At 43.2% G+C, this 22607-nt stretch overlaps 1 protein-coding gene across 19 annotated transcripts in view; it reads right to left on the bottom strand.

Moving 5' to 3' along the window:
* TENM2 (teneurin transmembrane protein 2) overlaps positions 1-22607 on the bottom strand; it is a 1285801-nt gene that overhangs the window by 162808 nt on the left and 1100386 nt on the right. For all 19 annotated transcript variants that reach the window (XM_054556187.2, XM_054556189.2, XM_024247419.3 and 16 more), the window contains 2 exons: positions 10698-10893; positions 3396-3497 (listed from right to left, as the gene is read on the bottom strand). In XM_054556187.2, coding sequence (XP_054412162.2) covers positions 3396-3497; positions 10698-10893 — 298 coding nt within the window. The remainder of the gene's footprint in view (positions 1-3395; positions 3498-10697; positions 10894-22607) is intronic.

The following is a 22607-nucleotide window of genomic DNA, read 5'->3' as shown; positions in this document are numbered from 1 at the left end:
AATGGACACCCCATTACAGATCCATAATGTAGAATGCACGCTCATCTGCAAATGGATTTAGAGCAAAGGGTTCTTAAATGGCCGGGGTACTTAGGTTTAAAAGGCCAGTAACTGGATGTGCAGTCAGAGCACACATGGTTTTTAGGATTAATAATACATCGATGTGTGTCAGTGTTAATATACATTTACAGCTCACAGGCCGTGCGGCTGAGGGTTCAGCCCATTTGCAGCCACATATAAAAGGACGACTCTGTCCTTCTTCTCATTAATGCCTTCACTCCTAGGAAAATTAGATTACGCACGGAAAGCCATTCAAATGACACTGAGATTTTCCTTCCTTTAAAGCCTCTGCTAGGAAAAGCTGTTCTCTGTTCTCCTTGCTCCATCAGTGACCCTCAGAGCCTGAGGGAGGCGCTAGGAGGAGGTCCAGTCTCCACTGTTCACTTTGCTGATGTGCCCCCTGCCATTGACAGAGTGCACTAAGCCTGGCACAGCCCAGAGAGCTGTTGGGTGGCTTCTGGCCTGACACAGAGCCCTGAGAGCTGTTGGGCGGCATCTTGTCTTTTTTTTTTTTTTTTTTTTTTTTTAAATTATACTTGAAGTTTTGGAATACATGTGCAGAATGTGTAGGTTTGTTACATAGGTATACATATGGTTTGCTGCACCCATCAACCCGTCATCTGGTTTGTTGCACCCATAATAGTTTGCTGCACCCATCAACCCATCATCTACATTAGGTATTTCTCCTAATGCTATCCCTCCCCTAGCCCCCCATCCCCCGACAGGCCCCACTGTGTGATGTTCCCCTCCCTGTGTCCATGTGTTCTCATTGTTCAACTCTCACTTATGAGTGAGAACATGTGGTGTTTGGTTTTCTGTTCCTGTGTTAGTTTGTTGAGAATGATTGTTTCCAGCTGCATTTATGTCCCTGCGAAGGACATGAACTCATCCTTTTTTATGGCTGCATAGTATTTCGTGGTGTATATGTGCCACATTTTCTTTATCCAGTCTATCATTGACGGGCATTTGGGTTGGTTCCAAGTCTTTGCTATTGTGAATAGTGCTGCAATAAACATATGTGTGCATGCGTCTTTGTAGCAGAATGATTTATAATCCTTTGGGTATATACCCAGTAATGGGATTGCTGGGTCAAATGGTATTTCTGGTTCTAGATCCTTGAGGAATCGCCACACTGTCATCCACAATGGTTGAACTAATTTATACTCCCACCAACAGTGTAAAGGCGTTCCTATTTCTCCACGTCCTCTCCAGCACCTGTTGTTTCCTGACTTTTTAATGATCGCCATTCTAACTGGCATGAGATGGTATCTCATTGTGGTTTGCAGATGACACGATTGTATATTTGGAAAACCCCATCGTCTCAGCCCAAAATCTCCTTAAGCTGATAAGCAACTTCAGCAAAGTCTCAGGATACAAAATCAATGTGCAAAAATCACAAGCGTTCCTATACACCAACAATAGACAAACAGAGAGTCAAATCATGAGTGAACTCCCATTCACAATTGCTACCAAGAGAATAAAATACCTAGGAATCCAACTTACAAGGGATGTGAAGGACCTTTTCAAGGAGAACTACAAACCTTGCCTTCTTTTTAAGTTTATCGAAGCTTTCACCATACTGTGTGATAGAAGAGATGCCTGTAAGCGGTGTCATTTAGGAATTAAGTCTCACGCACATGCCATCAGACCCAGAACTTTAAGTACAGAAAGCCCCCTTCACTTATCAGCATTTGTAGGCATGGAACCCTCACATCTTTGAAATATTGAGACTATTTGAAATAGTATTTTTCAGAGCAATTGCGGTGAGGGTGGGAAAGGAGAGGCACTATTTAGTATTTACAGAGCAGCTTTATTAATGATTGTCTTGCAGAAAGTCAAGGCAGGAAGGTCTTTTAATAAAGCACATATAAAAATAATGGGAAGATTAGTCAAACATATAAATAAATAAAATAATATGCATAATTAAATAAGAAAGTCAAGCCCTTTGAGGCCTTATTGTGCCCTGCTAAGAGCTTTGTGTGTGTTATTTTACTCAATAAACACACAATAAACCTAGGAAGTAACTCCCCCACTTTTCCAGATGAGGAAACCAAGGTTCAGAAGTGTTAAATCAGTCACTTAATGTCAGATACCCAATGGCAGAGCTGGGATTGGAACCCAGGATTGCCTGACTCTGCAGCAAGTGCACTTAACTGCCCCTTCACTATTTTTCAGACTGTGATGTGGCCTATTAGTGGGTGGAAAATCAGTGTAATGGGTCATAACTGGTATTAAAAAAAATGAGGCTGGGCACAGTGGCTCATGCCTGTAATCCCAGCAATTTGGGAGGATGAGGTGGGCGGATGACTTGAGGTCACGAGTTCGAGATCAGCCTGGCCAACATAGTGAAACCCTGTCTCTACTAAAAATACAAAAATTGGCCAGGTGTGGTGGCACACACCTGTAATTCCAGCTACTTGGGAGGCTGAGGTAGGATAATTGCTTGAAACCAGGACGGGGAGATTGCAGTGAGCCAAGATTGCGCCACTGCATTCCAGCTTGGGTGACAGAGTGAGACTCCATCTCAAAAAAATAAAATAAAATATAAAATGAAATAGAATAGAAAAGAAACACGGAGTAAAATATCACTTTGTGAGTTTTGTTTCAATTTCCTACTTGTATTTAGACATATACACTTGTGTGTCTATGTGTCTGTATATCTCTGTCTGTGCCTGTGTGTGTGCCTGTGGGTAAAAGTGTGAGATGCCCTGCTCTTCACTATACCTGCCTCTGATAGAGCCATTTGAAAGTCACACTGAAGGTCTCTTGCAAGCAAGGTGTGCAGCCTCTAAATTCTCTGTTCTTGTGAGAAGCATTTTCTTTCGTATATTACCTTTCCCCCAAGAATCTCAGGGCTCCAGCTATTCTGTGCACAGCAGTGTAGATAAATTAATAATACAATTTAAAACCGATTCCTCCAAGATAAATAGCGCTTCCTAGATTAAGAGTGTAGCTGGCCAGAATGAATGAAATTTACTAACCCTGAGATGCTTAATCTTCCATTACATAGAAGTTAATGATTATAAGAAAGGAGTGATGGTAATTCACTTCTGCTTTTACAGGAAATCCGACCATCTCATTTTTAGCACATCTTTCTTCTCAGCACACCTCAGTGCCAAGGATAACTGCCCTGCTCCTATAGGTATGTTGGCCAATGGTCATAAATCAAAGCCTACTCTTTACCAAAGGCTTATGCCTTCTGGCATGCATGGGCTTGCAAGATGTCTCGGGGGAATTTGATGGGAAGGCTACTTGGGTGCCTCTTCTGTTACCCACTCAGAGAAGCCTAGGGAGGGTCTGTTTTCCAACCATAGCAGGGAAGCGGTGGCACATACCTTTAGCACAGTCTGCTCCTAGAAATCCTGGGAAACAGTGACACACGCCGGACACACATTCACCATTCCCATGGCAGTTACGTGGACAGTCCTGCACTGAATCTGAAAAAGAGATAAATGTAGTGATTACCTTTTCCTATGCCTACTGGTGCAGTAATTTAACCATTAGTAACTTGCCACTTTTAAAGACCAGTGGTGGTAACCTCAGATACCTATAATAGGGGATTGGTCGGGAATATGAATGAGTGAAGGAAGAGAATAGGGAATGGTGGGGACTGGGACAGGTTGAACAGTGCTCTCCAGGTGATGGCCCCAGGCAGGAATGCAGGGCTAGTAGTGCTGTAACTTTCACTGTTTAAGAATAAACTACCAATCTCATCCATCATAGTGGCTCACAGCTGTAATCCCAGCACTTTGGGAGGCTGAGGCAAGTGGATTACATGAGGTCAGGAGTCCAAGACTAGCCTGGCCAACGTGGTAAAACCCCATCACTACTAAACACACACACACACACACACACACACACACACACAAAATTAGCTGGACATGGTGACGCATGCCTGTAATCCCAGTTACTTGGGAGGCTGAGGCAGGAAAATAGCTTGAACCCAGGAGGCAGAGGTTGCTGTGAGCTGAGATTGCGCCACTGCACTCCAGCCTGGGCGACAGAGCGAGACTCAATTTCAAAAACAAAACAAACAAACAAAACAAAACAATAGAAAAAATAAACTATCAGTCTGGATTTAAAAACTATGAAAGCTCCCATGTTTAAATGTCGACAAGTTTTTAAACACTGTACCCACAACCACCCCCAACCTTCATCATCCCACTCAGTTAAGATTTGGTCTGATGTGCAGGGTATCAGTTTTTAGCCTTAGGTATAGAGAGTGATTCTTCAAAATAGGAGTAGTTATTCCTAACCTCAGATTTGTAGAGTAAAAATATTCCTTGCTTTAAGGAATTCTAACAAAAGAAAAACCCAAATGCATAAGACTGCTTAAATTAGGCAGGATTTTGGAATTCTTTAAGTAGGAGGTTTGGGGTTACACAAACGTCCTTTTATGCTTAGCTTTTGAGGATGTTATTTTTCATAAAAATAAATTAGTTCACATTTGGCTCTAACCTGCATCACCGTCTTATCTTGTGATTTACCTTTCTATGTGTACTCTCACGTAATACCTTCAAAGGAATGATTTTGGAACTTTTTAATGTGGATTTGGGTCTGCACAGAAAGTCATATTCTTTAAAAATTATTACCATCATCCTAACTTTTGTCTTAAAACAAAATACATTTAGACCTTCAGTTTCCAAATTACTAAGATCAAAAGGAAAGTATAAGCCACTATTCCCAAAATGTGATGTTATATCACCCTTGGAGAGTTGAGGACTTTGACCTGGTGACAAGGTATGAAAGGCTGTGAAGTCTAATTGTTCCTAATGGAGTTACCTGAGAATGATAAAGGATGTGTTGCCTTTAAACGTGATTTCCCATTTACTCCCACTCTGGACTGAAACTTCGAATCACACAGTTTTGTTTTCTTTCTACAGTGTTTCCCTTCTCAGCTCTCATCTTCCAGAATTACACTGTAGTTGGTTTCTGGCACTCTGAGGAAACCTCAATGAGTATGTTTGCTTTTTCAAAATCAGACAAAAGACCGTAGACCCCATCAAGCCAGTTTCCTTAATGTGTAACAACAATTAACATTTCAGACTGAAACTCCTTGAGGTTAGCTGTGTAAATGTTGGCTGAGAAGCATCCAGGTGGCTACCTATTTGTTTCATTTATTCATCACTCATTCAAAAAGCGTTAGGTGCTTTTGTGGATCAGCAAATCAGCAGTTTCACAGGGTGCTGGGAGATCATTCTCCCTGGGTCTCTCATGTTTCTGAATGTCTTGAGAGCACAGGCATTGACTGCCTTAGTTCTGAACTATCTTTTCAAGGCTGTCTGTATTGGGAACAGCCTTGGGAGACAGCTATAGTGTCTCTCTCCTGAGTAAAAGGCAGGTTTACTTATTACCCAGTATAGTAAAGACAATGTCTCCCTCTGGAACAAAGAATAAGCACGCTTACTGCCCATTCTAAGAGACTCAGGTTCAGTAAGCTCAGGGTTTTTCTCCTGCAATGCAACCCACGACATGTACTGGCATCACCCAACCTGAGGGAGGCCCTGAGATGTTACTCTGAGGGAACTGGGGCTTGGGAAACAGAACACGTGCTGACACTCTGGATATTGCATTGCTCTGAGTAATAAAGTCCCTTGTCTCTGACCCATGAGTCTCATGTCTTCTGATGGCATCCATGAAACTGTGTCAGGCTAACATGTTAGCTTGCAATTAGGGTAAGATCTCAGATCTATCACATTCTTACATATGATTCAGTCTACTAACTGAGCACTTACTATATGCAAAGCACTATATAACAAGGCATTGGAGATACCATGGTGACAAAGACAGATATAGTCCCCTCACATGCAAAACCCTCATAAAGCTTTGCACAATAATAGAGAATGCAAGCCAAAAAAATCAAACAAATTAAATAACTAAAAATTACAGTAAGTGCTTTGGACAGAATAAGATACTGAGATGGAGTAACGAAAGGAAGCTACTTAAAGAGAATGTTCAGGGAGGGCCTCTCTACTCTATGCAGGTGACTCTGAAGGATAAGCTGAAACCAGTAAGCAAAGAGCTGAGGGAAGGGTATTCCAGGTCAGAGGAATAGGTTATGCAAAGGCTCTGGGGTGGGAAACAAAGGAATTGAATCCAATGTGGATGCAGGGTAGCAAACAAGGGACAGTGTGACATTAGTTGAGTTTGGAGAGATCCAGGCAGGGAGATGGATCATCCAGGGACATGCAGACCAGCAGTCCCCAAGCTTTTTGTCACCAGGGACTGGTTCCGTGGAAGACAATTGTTCCACAGACTGGGGCTTGGGGATGGTTTTGGGGTGATTCAAGCACACACATTTATTGTGCATTTTATTTCCATTATTATTACATTGTAATATGTAATGAAATAACTATACAACTCTCCATAATGTCAAATCAGTGGGAGCCCTGAGCTTGTTTTTCTGCAACTAGATGGTCCCATCTAGAGGTGATGGGAGACAGTGACAGATCATCAGGCATTAGATTCTCACAAGGAGCATACAACCTAGATCCCTCGCATGCATAGTTCACAATAGGGTTTGCCCTCCTGTGAGAATCTAATGCCGCTGCTGATCTGACAGGGGGCGGAGCTCAGTCAGTAATGCAAGCAATGAAGAGCAACTGTAAATAAAGATAAAGCTTCACTTGCTCACCCACTGCTCACCTCTTGCTCTGTGGCCCGGTTCCTAATGGGCCACAGACCTCATTGCGATCTGCACATGGAGGGATCTGGGTTGCACGCTCCTTATGAGAATCTAATGCCTGATGATCTATTACTGTCCCCCATGACCCCCAGATGGGATCATCTAATTGCAGGAAAACAAGCTCAGGGCTTCCACTGATTAGACATTATGGTGAATACTGATCTGTGGCCCTAGGGTTGAGGACCCCTGCTGTAGAACATGTGGATGACTTGGGTTCTATTCTGGAACTTCTGGAACAAATGAAACATTTAAACAGAGGAACATCATTCTCCAGCTTGCATTTTTTGAAGTCATTCCTACAGCGAGGTAGAGATTGCTTCTCACTGAGCATCTGGGTCTGGGGATGGTTTGGTGGAAACTGACATTCCTGAGATCAAGGCTCTCTGTTCTCAAAACTTACATCTTCGGCGATCAAGCAGCAAAGGTCCAGGAAGCTCTTTGCCACCACAGTCCCATGGAAAAGGCCCGAAATCTTTGCAAAGTCTCTTTGCTTGGCTGGAGGGCTTCACTTGAGGTATTTATCATTGAGTCTCAGCTCCTGGGTGTTTTCCTCACTTTCCTCAATCTGGGCTTTGTACCACTTCCTCTTTGCTCCTGTAATTCTTACATATATCTATCTTCTCTCACCAAGCTCTCGATGCGAACTGTTCATCGAGGTATTCTCAATGCTTCGTATACAATAGGTCCTTGGTAAATAGTTGTTGAAGTGTGCTTATGTGTGTGTGTCCGTGTGTGTGCATGTGTGGGAGGGTAGGAGGATCCAAAATAAACAAAAACTGTAATAAAGAGTATTTTTCATTTAACTTTCCCAACAACTCATATTTAAAGTATTTTGATAGTTTCTGAGGGAAAAACAATTATGTGGCAAAGCTAAAATATAAAGGAGCTCACATTTCAATCCCCTTTCTCCAACACTCAGTTAAATATTATTTTTAAGATATTATCAGTTTTCCTTTTTGTTTACATTTTCTTGAGGAAGAAGTGTCCTCCGGATGTGAGATCAAGCCCAGGAAATGGGATTTTATCCAAGTGGAGGCCGGCATCATGCTTCCACAAAGCTGTTCCGTTGTCTCGAGAAGAAACTCATTTCTGAAAGCAGGCTGCTTCTCTCCAAAACACATCAAAAGACTTCCCCGAGTCAAAGGTATATTTAGTGTGATCGCTGGTAGACACCTGTCTAACATTTTCTTTCTGTTTCACATCACGGGGGTTTACAGCACTCCTGGCTGCTCTTGATGGAGAATGTTCTGATGATAGGTATGTGTGGGAGAACCTCTGAACCAAATAAAACACTGTTCTTTTCCCTGCATTTCAGGCCAATTACTATCATTGCTCCATCAAGATGTCTGCCCAACTATTAGGCCAATTACCTTTGACTTTCTCTTTGAGCTACAGTCCAGACAAGAGAGATCCTCTTGGGAGAATTGCTATTCCCAGCTCCAACAGGCCAGGGTGAGTGATGGCCTGGGGGAAGGGAATTTCACTACCACAATGTCTGGGTCCATGTGGATAAAGGAAAAGGAGGACAGAAGCTGTTGTGAAATAATCCGGACCCCAAAATATGTTCTAAGTTTAGAGGGAAAAGGAGTTAGTTGGCTAGAATCCAAAGAAATCCAGTGGTTAAAAGCACAGGCTCTGGAAAGTATGAATCCTGATTTCACCTTTTCCTGGCTGTGTGTGACCTTGGGCAAGTTTTCTAACTGCGTTTTGTCTTGGCTTCCTCAGTTGGAAAATGCAGAGAATTGTGATAGTGCTACCTCATGTGGCTACTCCATGGGTTGAGGAAGCAAGAGACATGAAGGCATAATACTGGGGCTAGCACACTGTTGACACTCTATAAATGCATAGCTGTTCTTGTTGTTATGAACCACTTCTCTGAATTCTTGTAGACCCCAGCTGAGCCAGCTGCTGTGCAGGGTGTGTGCTGTCACGTACGTGTCAAGCCTCTTGAGTTTAAACACAAAGTGACACAAACGAAGTCATTTCTCATCATGTTCTTAAACTAAAGATTTTTAAAAATCTCAACATCTCAAGCTGGTTCCAAATTTGTTTCTAGTTTTTTCCTTTCGTGAGCTAGCCTCTACCCTATTACTTTTCTTCCCCTTTGGTACCTAACCTAATTCTGAGTATTTTCCCTCTGTGGAACGCTTCTCCACTGACTTTCATTATACAAAGTTTATGACATGACTTTAGAGTAGGGGTTGGCAAACTTTGTCTGTAAAGGGACAGAGAGTAACGATTTAGGCTTTGTGGGCCATATTGTCTCTGCTGCAATGACTCACCTCTGCCGTGACAGTGGAAAAGCTGCCACAGACAATATGTAAAAAGATGTACGGGGCTGCTCCAATAAAACTTTATTCATAAAAACAGGCAGTGGGCCAGATTAGGCCCATGGGCTACAGTGGAGCCAACTCCTGCTTTGGAGCATTTGGCCAGCCTTGATAGGGTCAGTCTTTGCTTAGCAGAAGGAATAAGGATTGACTTGAATCCCACAGTCAGTACCAAAACTCTACGTGATTTTACACCATTCTGAAGTTGTGGCCGCTGATGAAGAACTGCCACCTGAATTTCAGGTTGCATTACGTAGCTCTTTGAAGAGTCAGGGAGCCCCTCGGGAAAATCCATGGGACCAACAGAAAAGTTCTTAAAATGTAATCAATGGAAAAACAGCGATACTAGGCATATTCCTAAAGAAAAAAAAATAATCGGATGTCACTTCGTGACCACCAACTCATGCCACACACATTTTATTTGTCATGATACTCACATCACCCTCTACTTCCTGGATGTGGTCATTACCTTTTCACAGATGATGAAACTGGGGCTCAGAGAGATAAGTGAATTGCCCAGTTAAGATGTGGGGAAGAAAATCTTGGATTTAATGCTGGAGCTACCAGGTCTTTCTTCAAGAAGCCACCCTGTGTGGGCTTCCCCAGTGAATCTTGAGATCTACAACTAAGAGTTGTTGGGACACATGGTGTTGTACAAAGGCAGTGGACAAGACCCAGAAGCCCATGCCATTTCCACTGTTTCCACAACCTGGGTCTTTGAGAGATTCAGCTTTCTGAATCTCAATTTATTCTTCTGTGAAATGGGTCCAATAATCTTCCCTGATTCACAGAGCTTCTACCCAGGATCAATTATTATTGTCAGGAGAAGATTAAAAATCCCAATAACATAACTTTAATGAAAATATCTGCAGCTTCTTTGCTTGTTAACATACTTAGGTTTTGTTGTAGAAAAACTTTATGAAATCTTCCTCAAGCGAATGGCCCTTTTAGAGCTTCGTATTGCATGTATGAGGACATTTTGGTTGAAACTTCGCTTTTCCCTTGATAGCTAATAGAAAGCAGGGCTACCCTATGACAAAATGATAAGTACTTAATTAAAACACTTTGAGATTTACCTACTTAAGAATAAAAACATGATTTTTAAATGTCTATATAATTTCTCTGATTTAAAGTTTTTTTAAAAATCACTTTTTATTAATATTTTGAGGTTCCCTTTATTTTTAAGAAAAATTCTGAGCTGATGTGAATCGCCAGTAGTTTCTCTACTATATGCTTAGAGATTTATATATTTATTTTATTTAATACCCACGATGGCCCTATGAGGTGGGCATTCGTGTTAGTTCCTATTTTACTACGAGGAAACTGAGGCTTATCAAAGTCAAGTGATTTGCTTAGGTAGTGTGGTCACGACTCAACCCAGGCAGTCTGACCCAAACTCTTAACCTCAATTTCATCCTTGGTGGATTTTTCATGGTTTAAGCAGCATTTCCATTTAATCAGAGCTAGTTTCAGGTGGGTGACACTATAAGGCCTAAACAAAGGATCCTGGCTGGTTGTCATCTGTAGTAGAAACCACCTTAGAAGATGTGTCTTCTGCAGAGAAGCCCAGAACATTTCCATCTTCCCTTCATGGCGTACCATCTTAGAGACCCCACACCTACCTAGGACAACAGTATTGAAGGAAACCATCTCTTTGTCTTTTCCATCATTGTAGAAGGCCAGATGCCACAGGCCCACGTCCAGGTACTGCACAAACACAGCTTCATTCTGAACCAAGGTCTGTATGCTCCGGCGTTCCCTGGGAGACTCAACCACACTCCACTTCTCCTTCCCGTCCAGACGTTCCATGAAGTCATACTGGGAAAAGGAGAGAGAGTACTATGCATGAGACAAGGTGCGGATGTGGTTCCATACCTGGCACCTTCCCCCCCACCCATTTGTTAATGGAGAAGGACCTTCTTTGTAGCACATTTTGCATGAATTTATCCAGGAAAACAAGAGCCGCAAAAGGTGTAACAATAATAACAGTCATTATTTATTATGCTTTATAATTATTGCTACTATTAATACTTTTATTACTCTAGGCCACGATCTCTTATCTGTTGTCCTGAAATCCAAAGAGCTTTAACCCAAAGTTTTAAAATTTTTTTTGTAGATGTGCATCATGTGTGTGTGTACGTGTGTGTGTGTGTGTGTGTGTGTGTGTGTGTGGTGGGGGGAGTGGTATACGCTGTTGCTCCAGTCCCCCTCTGTATTATGTAATACAGAGGATATGCAAAGTATAACTTTTCCATAATCCTCCAAATTCTGAATTCCAAAATGTAATTGGTTTCCTGAGAGTTTCAGATAAGGAATTATGAACCCATGTTCCCAGCTACCATTTTATTGATCATTTACTAGGAGAAATGGCACAGCAGAAGGGCTATGATGAGGGCTATGGAGCCTGAGAGAATCCTCAATGAGGTGCTTACTAGCTTCTCCTGTCTGTGCCTTGGTTTTCCCATTGGCAAAACTGAAAATAAGAGTATCTATGTTATGGGGTTGTTGTGAGGATTCAGATAATACCTAGAACAGTGCCTGGCACCCGGCAAACACAAAATACATGTTGGCCATCGTGATCATCATTATCATTTTATTCAATTCTTGAAGAAACCCTGATTTGGTACCTATCTTGGTATTATTTACATCCATATTTTACAGATAAGAAAGCTGAGGCTCAGAGAAGTCAAGCAACTTTTCCAAAGTCACACAGCTCCTAAGTGGCCAAGCAAGAATTTAGACACAGACTGGCTTGGTGTTTGTGTTCATGCCCTCATAGTGCCTGGCCTTGGATAAACCAGCAGTTAAAGTTTAACTTTGCTTCAGTGGAAATCAGGTTCAGAACTGGAAGTGATTGATGAGAGACAGAGTGGTCAACTAAGGCTACCAGGGTAAGGGGATGGGGAGGTCAAATGGGACCCAAGAGAGGCCTGTTCTAAATAATAGGTGAAATGCTGTAGCAGGCAAGTGAGAGCTATTGAAGACTCTTGAGCAGTGACTGATGTGATGAAAGGGATGTTTTGAGGAATTAGTTTGTAGGAAGGATATGAGATATTCTAAAGGGAGAAAAAATGAAAGCAGGAGGACCAATTAGGAAGTGATCGCAGAAACCCAGGGGTGAGGTGAAAAGGGTTTGATTAGGACAGTGAATGAGAAGCGGGGGACAACTTTGGAGGAACATTTCTAAGGAAGAGGTGACAGGGCTTGACATGGGCTGGACAGAGAGGATGAAGGAGAAGGCAAAGAGGACACCAGTGTTTCTTACTTGTTGACAAGAAAATCCATAAAACCCCAGTAGAACTGGACTAATCTTGTGAACTCTTGCAAAATCACTGCATAGAAAAGTCACTTGCATGCTGACTTCCAGAGAACATTCAAAGTGTAGGTTTTAGCCGATGAAAACCACCACTGTAGGATTAAGCAATCTCTCCACTTTCCCTTCCATAAAAAGGTTTTTATGGGTTACAGACATCAACTATAACCTCTTTTACGAACTTCATAGAATGAAACTCCAGGAATCTCCTAATGTGCCTTTCCCGTCGTCAGAATCGCTAGTTTTTCTACCTGAAATGTGATCACTGAAAACAAAAGACTCTATAATCTTAAACACAAAGGCTTTGCCATCAGACAAACCTGGGTTTGAATTCTGACTCTGTCACTTACTATTCTTTGATGTTGGGCAAATCTACTTTTACCTTCTTCTTGGTTTTCATACCAGGGAATAATCACACCTAACATTCAGGGAGGTTATAAGGATGACATGAGATAATGCTTAGGGCAGGGCCGGGAAGATAATAACCATTTTATTAAGTACCTAGGGACTATGAGTCACCTACTTGCAAATCATAATGATCATGGACGAGCAGTGCGTGGTTCTAGTTTCACACGTGGGGCGCTGGCGACGGCCACTGCTTCGAAGTTGAAATTTTCTCCATTTCTCAAGAAATGAGAGTGTTTAGCTTCTCTCTACCCCATATCCCATTGGTCACAGCTGTCTTTGTGGGATAAAATAAATGATTTAAAGTGATATGACAAACCGATGTTGCTTTTGGAGACCTTTCTAACCAAAGCATTTGTTCCTTAGCAACCTCGAAAATGTCCAACCGCAAAGACCCGTGTCTACAAATTGCTGTCAGCCAGAGGAATGGCTGTAACTTCCTTGGTGCCGAGGTGAGAAGGATCTACTTCATTTCGGGTCCAAGTAATCACCCTCATAAGGAAGAGTTTTGGGGAAGGTGATTACTTGTGTGGGGCCATTGCTCATTACTAATTTGGGCATCAGTCATCTCTTGCTGAACCGCCTGACCAGCCAAGGGACACGGAAATGGCTTGGGACTAGTGGCAGTGCTCACCGTCCAGCCCAGTAAATTACTCTAAGAACAGGCATTTTTCAGGGGAAAGAGAAGACTTCTATTTTGGCTGGCTCCTCAGAGTCCCCCCGCACAGAAGCACAGAGGGCAGTTTTCATTTAAGGAAGAATCAGCTAGCCAGGGGCTCTGGGAGAAGATATCGACTCTGATATGATATGGTGTCTGATGTGTCTCAATCCTGTAGCCCTTTATTGTGCTTTATTATCTTCAAAGCACTTATTACCCCCTAAAATGATATAATTTATTTTTATGTGTATTGTCTTTCTACTAAGAAGAACATAGACTCCAGGAAGACCGGGGTTTCATCTGCAGGGTAGAGTGGTGAAGAGTAAGGACTTCAGAACTACTGCCCCTCTTCCTTCCCAGGTCAGGCCAAATGATCCTCAAGATCATTTCTTTCTTTCTTTCTTTCTTTCTTTCTTTTTTTTTTTGAGATGGAGTCTCGCCCTGTCACCCAGGCTGGAATGCAATGGCTTGATCTGGGCTCACTGCAACCTCCACCTCTCAGATTCAAGCAATTCTCCTGTCTCAGCCTTACAAGTAGCTGGGATTACAGGCACCTGCTACCACACTCGGGTAATTTTTTGTATCTTTAGTAGAGATGGGATTTCACTATGTTGGCCAGGCTGGTCTCGAACTCCTGATCTTGTGATCCGCCCGCCTTGGCCTCCCGAAGTGCTGGAACTATAGGCGTGAGCCACCGCGCCTGGTCAAGATAATTTCTTATAGGACAACAGGACAGGACCACCCAGGAAAAGATGTAGCATCTTCTGTTGGTCAAATTCCAGTCTATTATGTGTAGGGTGTTTGTTTATCACAATTACCCAGGAATGTCCCAGTTTATACCTCTTGTTCCTCCTTTCTATCTCAAAGTGCTCTAGAGTAGAGTGTACATAGGGTCACTATGCATAGATTAACACGTGTCAAGCAGCATCACACAGCATCATTCACTGCTGCTATAACTTGGGCAAGGGCTGGAGGCTAGAAATGCAGGGAGAATAAACTGAGCCAGCCATGGAGACTGCCTTCCAGGATAGGGAGACTGGGGGCCAGTGAGAAGCTGGCTTGCAAGGAGGCCATCTGGTGCAGGGGAGCCTCTGCTCTCTAGGATTCCTAGGCTGCAGCCTGGCCAGCTTGCTTGGCAGACTGGCTGACACTAGAAGGAGGGCATTTTCCAAAAGCTCAGGCCCTGGCCAGAGTTTCCTTTTCATCCCTCAACACTGGGAATTGATAACTCAGGCTTAGTTTTGGGGACATCTGGCTCCTCTCTTCTAGGACCTCACTGTGATCAGTTCGGGACATGGGGATGCTTTGGGGGACCAAACTGTGCCTCGGTGACTAAAGAGGTTACTCTGCAGCGGTCCTACCCATTAGGTCTGCAGAAGCTCTGGAAGGGGTTTAGGAGGCACATGACCAAATCCCAATAGAAGGATGTGTCTGTACACGGGCTGGCTGCGGGAGGAAGTTTGCCTCCCAAAGCCGCTTGTGTCTCTTGCAGCCACCCAGAGGATGATAGCACAATAACCCAAAGTAAACACCACCTCTCCCCACCCTGTTCTCTCCTTTTCCCTGGCCTCTGAAAAATAACCCACGTTGGCATGCAATGTGAGGGCTGTGCCTTTGAGTCATCAGTCATACCCCAAAGTGGCATGAAAATGCAACTTTTACGAGAGCTTGAGAGGCAAAGAAATAAACCATAGCAAATATTTGACTGATCCAATTATAAATCTCCCCACTTCTTGGCAGAGACTGAGGAGGAATGGTAATTAAGATAACTTAGTGGGTTTCCAGAGGAGCGGGAGGAGAGCAGCAGAGCCTGGACCATGGAGCGGGGGCTGTTACTTTCCCAGAAGGGAAGGCGGCCACAGGCAGGGAGTGGGCAGCCCAGAGATGCTTCTAGAAACCACATTGATACACACCTGCCAGAGAGGGCAAGGTTAAAGACAGACTCATTGCCCTTCGGGAAGATGTTATTACTGGGTCCAGGACCCCCCAAAAAGGGGGGATGACTTCATGCTATTTGGGACGTTTTCTTGCTGAGGGTCAACGCGAACGGGAAAAGCAATAAATGCTGACATTTTCCGGGGAAGCCTGCCACTCCCCTCACTCTGCACTGGCAGCATCGCTGGCCTCCTGACGACGTCTGATGTTGATTCTACCTCAGATGGCAGGGCACGCTCAGCAGTTGGTGGGATTGCAGGGAAGCGGCACGTGTGAGCTAGGGCTGCTTGAAGCCACATGACCACAGGGTCTCCGGTCGCATCCAGAGATGGTGGGAATGACTTAGCTGCGGTGGGTCGCTCACTCATGGGGGCCTGTTCATTTCTTTCTGCCTCCAGCCAGGCCTGTGGCAAAGTGCACCCGGCTGATTCCTCATTAAAGCTCAGCACAATTTCTTTGCTCTCCTTCAAAGGGGCTGAGTGCTCAGGGAAGGGGGAGGAATGACAGCCGTGCTCCAGTGGGGGCTGGCTTCCCTGAGTGTGGCCTTGCCTGTGTTTTTCAGGACTCCCTGCTCAGTTCCTACTTACAGTATCTGAGTCACTTAACTAAATGCAATCGGCCCAGCTGCAGGCACCACTGCTCGGGCCAGTATGAGAACCAGCCCCTGAGCTTCCGGACAGGAAACAGCATCTGCATTTCCAGACTGTAGCAGCTCATCATGCCAGGCTCCACAGGCAAGAATCAAGCAGATGGAAGCTAGAGAGGAACCAAACAGGTTTCCCTAAAATCAGCAGCTGGGGAGAATTTATCTTACAAGGGTGGAATTCTTGATTCTTTCATTACATGTCCTCTTGCAGCAGCAGCAAAAGTAATAACAAAAAATAAGAGCCTATTTTTGCCTGGGTGCTTGCTACATGCCAGGCATAATAGCAAATGCTCATGTGTGTTATCACATTTCATCCTCCCCAAAACCCTAGTCTCATCTCAGAAGAGAACAGTGGTTTCTAGAGAAGTTAAGGAATGGATCCAGTGCCATTGAGCTTGGTTGGTGGCCAAGCAAGGATTCGAAGTTGGATTTGCATGAATTTTAACAATTATAGGGGACAGATCCATCTTTTCCAAGAACCTAGTTGTAGCTGCCAGCATATCTGGTGGCTGGCCTCGTTTGTAAGTCCCCTCACGATGCCACTGAGCAGATAAGAAGGAGGAAGGAAGAGCTTAGCAGTGCTAGGGTCAGACCTAGGCAGAGCAGGCTGGCCTGAGGACAGGGAAACATCACACTGGGGCAGAGAAAAAAGGGTGCCTGGAAAGGTCTGGATGGCTTTGCTGGGTGTTGGCTGTACTTGGTCTGTAAGTGGCTTTGGGAGCTGGCCCCTTCCCAATTCCCTAAACGCCACTCTACCTGTATGTTTTCCAGCCACACTGCTCTTCTCTCTGTTTCTGGAAGATGCCAAGCTCATCCCAGCCACAAGGTCTTTGCACCAGCCTTTCCCTCTGCCTGGCCTATTCTTTCTCCTGATCTCGCAGCTGCCTGCTTCTTGTTAATCCTGCCTTTGCCTAAATATCATGACCTAAGAAAGGGCTTCCCTGACTACCCAAACTGAAATACCTCTATCAAAATGTAAATCAAAAACACAATGAGATACTATCCCACACAAGTCAAAATGTCTATCATTAAAAAGTCAAAAAACAGCATGCTGGCATGGCTGTGAAGAAAAGCGAACACTTACACACTGTTGATGGGAATGTGAATTAATTCAGCCACTGTGGAAAACAGTTTGGAAATTTCTCAAGTAACTTAAAACAGAACTACCATTCAACCCAGTAATCCTATTACTGGATATATATCCAAAAGAAAACAAATCCTTCTACCAAAAAGACACATGCACTCATACGTTCATTGCAGCACCATTCACAATAGTAAAGATGGGATCAACCTAGATGCGTATCAACAGTGGATAAAGAAAATGTGGTACATATACACCATGGAATACTATGCAATCATAAAGAATGAAATCATATTTTTTTCAGCAATATGGATGTAGCTGCAGGCCATCATTCTAAGGAAATAAATATAGGAACAGAAGACCAAACACTACATGTTCTCACTTATAAGTGGGAGCTAAGCACTGGGTACTCATGGAAATAGAGATGGAACAACAGACACTGGGGACTACTAGAGAGGGCAGAGAGGGAGAGGGCAAGGGTTGAAAAACTACTGGGATTTTTACTGTTGGTTACCCATTGGGTGCCGTGCTCACTACCTGAGAGATGGGATCATTTGTATCCTAAACCTTAGCACTATGCAACATAACCAGGTAACAAACTTCTTCATGTACCTCTGAGTCTAAAAAGAAAGTTGAAATTATTTTTTTAAAAAACCTCTATTACTTCTACTTGTTTCCATCCTCAGCAAAAACTCATGATTCTTTGAAAAAAAAACTTGCTACTGATTTACTAATTTATAATTAATCTTCCCCCTTTTGGATATGAACTTTCTCCAACGCTTAAGAGTGGGAGACTTGTCGCTGGAGTTCCAAGATGGCCAAATAGGAAGAGCTCCAGTCTACAGCTCCCAGTGTGAGCATTGCAGAAGACGGGTGATTTCTGCATTTCCAACTGAGGTACCGGGTTCATCTCACTGGGGCTTGTCAGACAGTGGGTGCAGCTCACAGAGTGTGCACCAAAGCAGGGTGGGGCATCACCTCATCTGGGAAGCTCAAGGGGTCAGGGAATTCCCTTTCCTAGCCAAGGGAAGCCATGACAGATGGTACCTGGAAAATCAGGACACTCCCACCCTAATACTGCGCTTTTCCAACGGTCTTAGCAAACGGCACACCAGGAGATTATATCCTGCACCTGGCTCGGAGGGTCCCACACCAACGGATCCTCAGTTATTGCTAGCATAGCAGTCTGACATCCAACAGCAAGGCGGCAGTGAGGCTGGGGGAGGGGCATCCACCATTGCTGAGGCTTGAGCAGGTAAACAAAGCGGCCAGGAAGCTCGAACTAGGTGGAGCCCACTGCAGCTCAAGGAGGCCTGCCTGCCTCTGTAGACTCCACCTCGGGGGCAGGGCATAGCTGAACAAAAGGCAGCAGAAACTTCTGCAGACTTAAACATCCCTGTCTGACAGCTTTGAAGAGAGTAGTGCTTCTCCCAGCATGGAGTTTGAGATCTGAGAACGGACAGACTGCCTCCTCAAGTGGGTCCCTGACACCCTAGTAGACTAACTGGGAGACACCTCCCAGTAGGGGCCGACTGACACCTCATACAGCCGGATGCCCATCTGAGACGAAGCTTCCAGAGGAAGGATCAGGCAGCAACATTTGTCGTTCTTCAATATTTGCTCTTCTGCAGCCTCCACTGGTGATACCCAGGCAAACAGGGTCTGGAGTGGACCTCCAGCAAACTCCAACAGACCTGCAGCTGAGGGTCCTGACTGTTACAAGGAAAACTAACAAACAGAAAGAAGGAAAACTAACAAACAGAAAGGACATCCACACCAAAACCCCATCTGCATGTCACCATCATCAAAGACCAAAAACCACAAAGATGGGGAGAAACCAGAACAGAAAAGCTGAAAATTCTAAAAATCAGAGTGCCACTTCTCCAAAGGAACGCAGCTCCTTGCCAGCAACGCAACAAAGCTGGATGGAGAATGACTTTGATGGGTTGAGAGAAGAAGGTTTCAGATGATCGGTAATAACAAACTTCTCAGAGCTAAAGGAGGATGTTCGAACCCATCGCAAAGAAGCTAAAAACCTTGAGAAAAGATTAGACGAATGGCTAACTAGAATAAATGGCGTCGAGAAGACCTTAAATAACCTGATGGAGCTGAAAACCATGGCACGAGAACTACGTGATGCATGCACAAGCTTCAGTAGCCGATTAGATCAAGTGGAAGAAAGGGTATCAGTGATTTAAGATCAAATGAAGGAAATGAAGCAAGAAGAGAAGTTTAGAGAAAAAAGAGTAAAAAGAAATGAACAAAGCCTCCAAGAAATATGGGACTATGTGAAAAGACCAAATCTACGTCTGATTGGTGTGCCTGAAAGTGATGGGGAGAATGGAACCAAGTTGGAAAATGCTCTGCAGGATATTATCCAGGAGAACTTCCCCAACCTAGCAAGGCAGGCCAACATTCAAATTTAGGAAATAAAGAGAATGCCACAAAGATACTCCTCGAGAAGAGCAACTCCAGGACACATAATTGTCAGATTCACCAAAGTTGAAACGAAGGAAAAAATGTTAAGGGCAGCCAGAGAGAAAGGTCTGGTTACCCACAAAGAGAAGCCCATCAGACTAACAGCGGATCTCTCGGCAGAAACTCTACAAGCCAGAAGAGAGTGGGGGCCAATATTCAACATTCTTCAAGAAAAGAATTTTCAACCCAGAATTTCCTATCCAGCCAAACTAAGCTTCATAAGTGAAGGAGAAATAAAATCCTTTACAGACAAGCAAATGCTGAGAGATTTTGTCACCACCAGGCCTGCCTTACAAGAGCTCCTGAAGGAAGCACTAAACATGGAAAGGAACAACCAGTACAAGCCACTGCAAAAACATGCCAAATTGTAAACATCGATGCTAGGAAGAAATCACATCAACTAATGAGCAAAATAACCAGCTAACATCATAATGACAGGATCAAATTCACACATAACAATATTAACCTTAAATGTAAATGGGCTAAATGCTCCAATTAAAAGACACAGACTGGCAAATTGGATAGAGTCAAGACCCATCAGTGTGCTGTATTCAGGAGACCCATCCCACATGCAGAGACAAACATAGGCTCAAAATAAAGGGATGGAGGAAGATCTACCAAGAAAATGGAAAACAAAACAAAAAAAAAAAGCAGGGGTTGCAATACTAGTCTCTGATAAAACAGACTTTAAACCAACAAAGATCAAAAGAGACAAAGAAGGCCATTACATAATGGTAAAGGGATCAATTCAACAAGAAGAGCTAACTATCCTAAATATATATGCACCCAATACAGGAGCACCCAGATTCATAATGCAAGCGCTTAGGGACCTACAAAGAGACTTAGACTCCCACACAATAATAATGGGAGACTTTAACACCCCACTGTCAACATTAGACAGATCAATGAGACAGAAACTTAACAAGGATATCCAGGAATTGAACTCAGCTCTGCACCAAGTAGACCTAATAGACATCTACAAAACTCTCCACCCCAAATCAACAGAATATACATTCTTCTCAGCATCACATCACCCTTATTCCAAAATTGACTGCATAGTTGGAATTAAAGCACTCCTCAGCAAATGTAAAAGAACAGAAATTATAACAAACTGTTTCTCAGACCACAGTGCAATCAAACTAGAATTCGGGATTAAGAAACTCACTCAAAACTTCTCAACTACATGGAAACTGAACAACCGGCTCCTGAATGACTACTGGGTACCTAACGAAATGAAGGCAGAAATAAAGATGTTCTTTGAAACCAATGAGAACAAAGACACAACATACCAGAATCTCTGGGACACACTTAAAGCCGTGTGTAGGGGGAAATTTATAGCACTACCTGCCCACAAGAGAAAGCAGGAAAAATCTAAAATTGACACCCTAACATCACAATTAAAAGAACTAGAGAAGCAAGAGCAAACACATTCAAAAGCTAGCAGAAGGCAAGAAATAACTAAGATCAGAGCAGAACTGAAGGAGATAGAGACACAAAAAACCCTTAAAAAAATCAGTGAATCCAGGAGCTGGTTTTTTGAAAGCATCAACAAAATTGATAGACTGCTAGCAAGACTAACAAAGAAGAAAAGAGAGAAGAATCAAATAGATGCAACACAAAATGATAAAGGGGATATCACCACCGATCCCACAGAAATACAAACTACCATCAGAGAATACTATAAACACCTCTACGCAAATAAACTAGAAAATCTAGAAGAAATGGATAAATTCCTGGACACATACACCCTCCCAAGACTAAACCAGGAAGAAGTTGAATCTCTGAATAGACCAATAATAGGCTCTGAAATTGAGGCAATAATTAATAGCCTACCAACCAAAAAAAGTCCAGGACCAGACAGATTCACAGCCAAATTCTAAGAGGTACAAAGAGGAGCTGGTGCCATTCCTTCTGAAACTATTCCAATCAATAGAAAAAGATGGAATCCTCCCTAACTCATTTTATGAGGCCAGCATCATCCTGATACCAAAGCCTGGCAGAGACACAACAAAAAAAGAGAATTTTAGACCAATACCCCTGATGAACATTGATACAAAAATCCTCAATAAAATACTGGCAAACCGAATCCAGCAGCACATCAAAAAGCTTATCCACCACGAGCAAGTGGGCTTCATCCCTGGGATGCAAGGCTGGTTCAACATATGCAAATCAATAAATGTAATCCATCACATAAACAGAACCAAAGACAAAAACCACATGATTATCTCAATAGATGCAGAAAAGGCCTTTGACAAAATTCAGCGGCCCTTCATGCTAAAAACTCTCAATAAACTAGGTATTGATGGGACATATCTCAAAAAAATAAATAAGAGCTATTTATGACAAACCCACAGCCAATATCATACTGAATGGGCAAAAACTGGAAGCATTCCTTTGAAAACTGGCACAAGACAGGGATGCCCTCTCTCACCACTCCTATTCAACATAGTGTTGGAAATTCTGGCCAGAGCAATCAGGCAGGAGAAGGAAATAAATGGCATTCAATTAGGAAAAGAGGAAGTCAAATTGTCCCTGTTTGCAGATGACATGATTGTATATTTAGAAAACCCCATTGTCTTAGCCCAAAATCTCCTTAAGCTGATAAGCAACTTCAGCAAAGTCTCAGGATACAAAATCAATGTGCAAAAATCACAAGAATTCCTATACACCAAAGCAGACAAACAGAGAGCCAAATCATGAGTGAACTCCCATTCACAATTGCTTCAAAGAGAATAAAATACCTAGGAATCCAACTTACAAGGGATGTGAAGGACCTCTTCAAGGAGAGCTACAAACCACTGCTCAACAAAATACAAGAGGACACAAACAAATGGAAGAACATTCCTTGCTCATGGATAGGAAGAATCAATATTGTGAAAACGGCCATACTGCCCAAGGTAATTTATAGATTCAATGCCATCCCCATCAAGCTACCAATGACTTTCCTCACAGAATTGGAAAAAACTACTTTAAAGTTCATACGGAACCAAAAAAAGAGCCTGCATTGCCAAGACAA

Source organism: Pongo abelii, chromosome 4 (genome assembly GCF_028885655.2).
Source record: "Pongo abelii isolate AG06213 chromosome 4, NHGRI_mPonAbe1-v2.0_pri, whole genome shotgun sequence".
NCBI lineage: Eukaryota > Metazoa > Chordata > Mammalia > Primates > Hominidae > Pongo > Pongo abelii.
The sequence above is the reverse complement of the archived record's forward strand: the minus strand, read 5'-3'. Positions and strand labels throughout refer to the sequence as shown.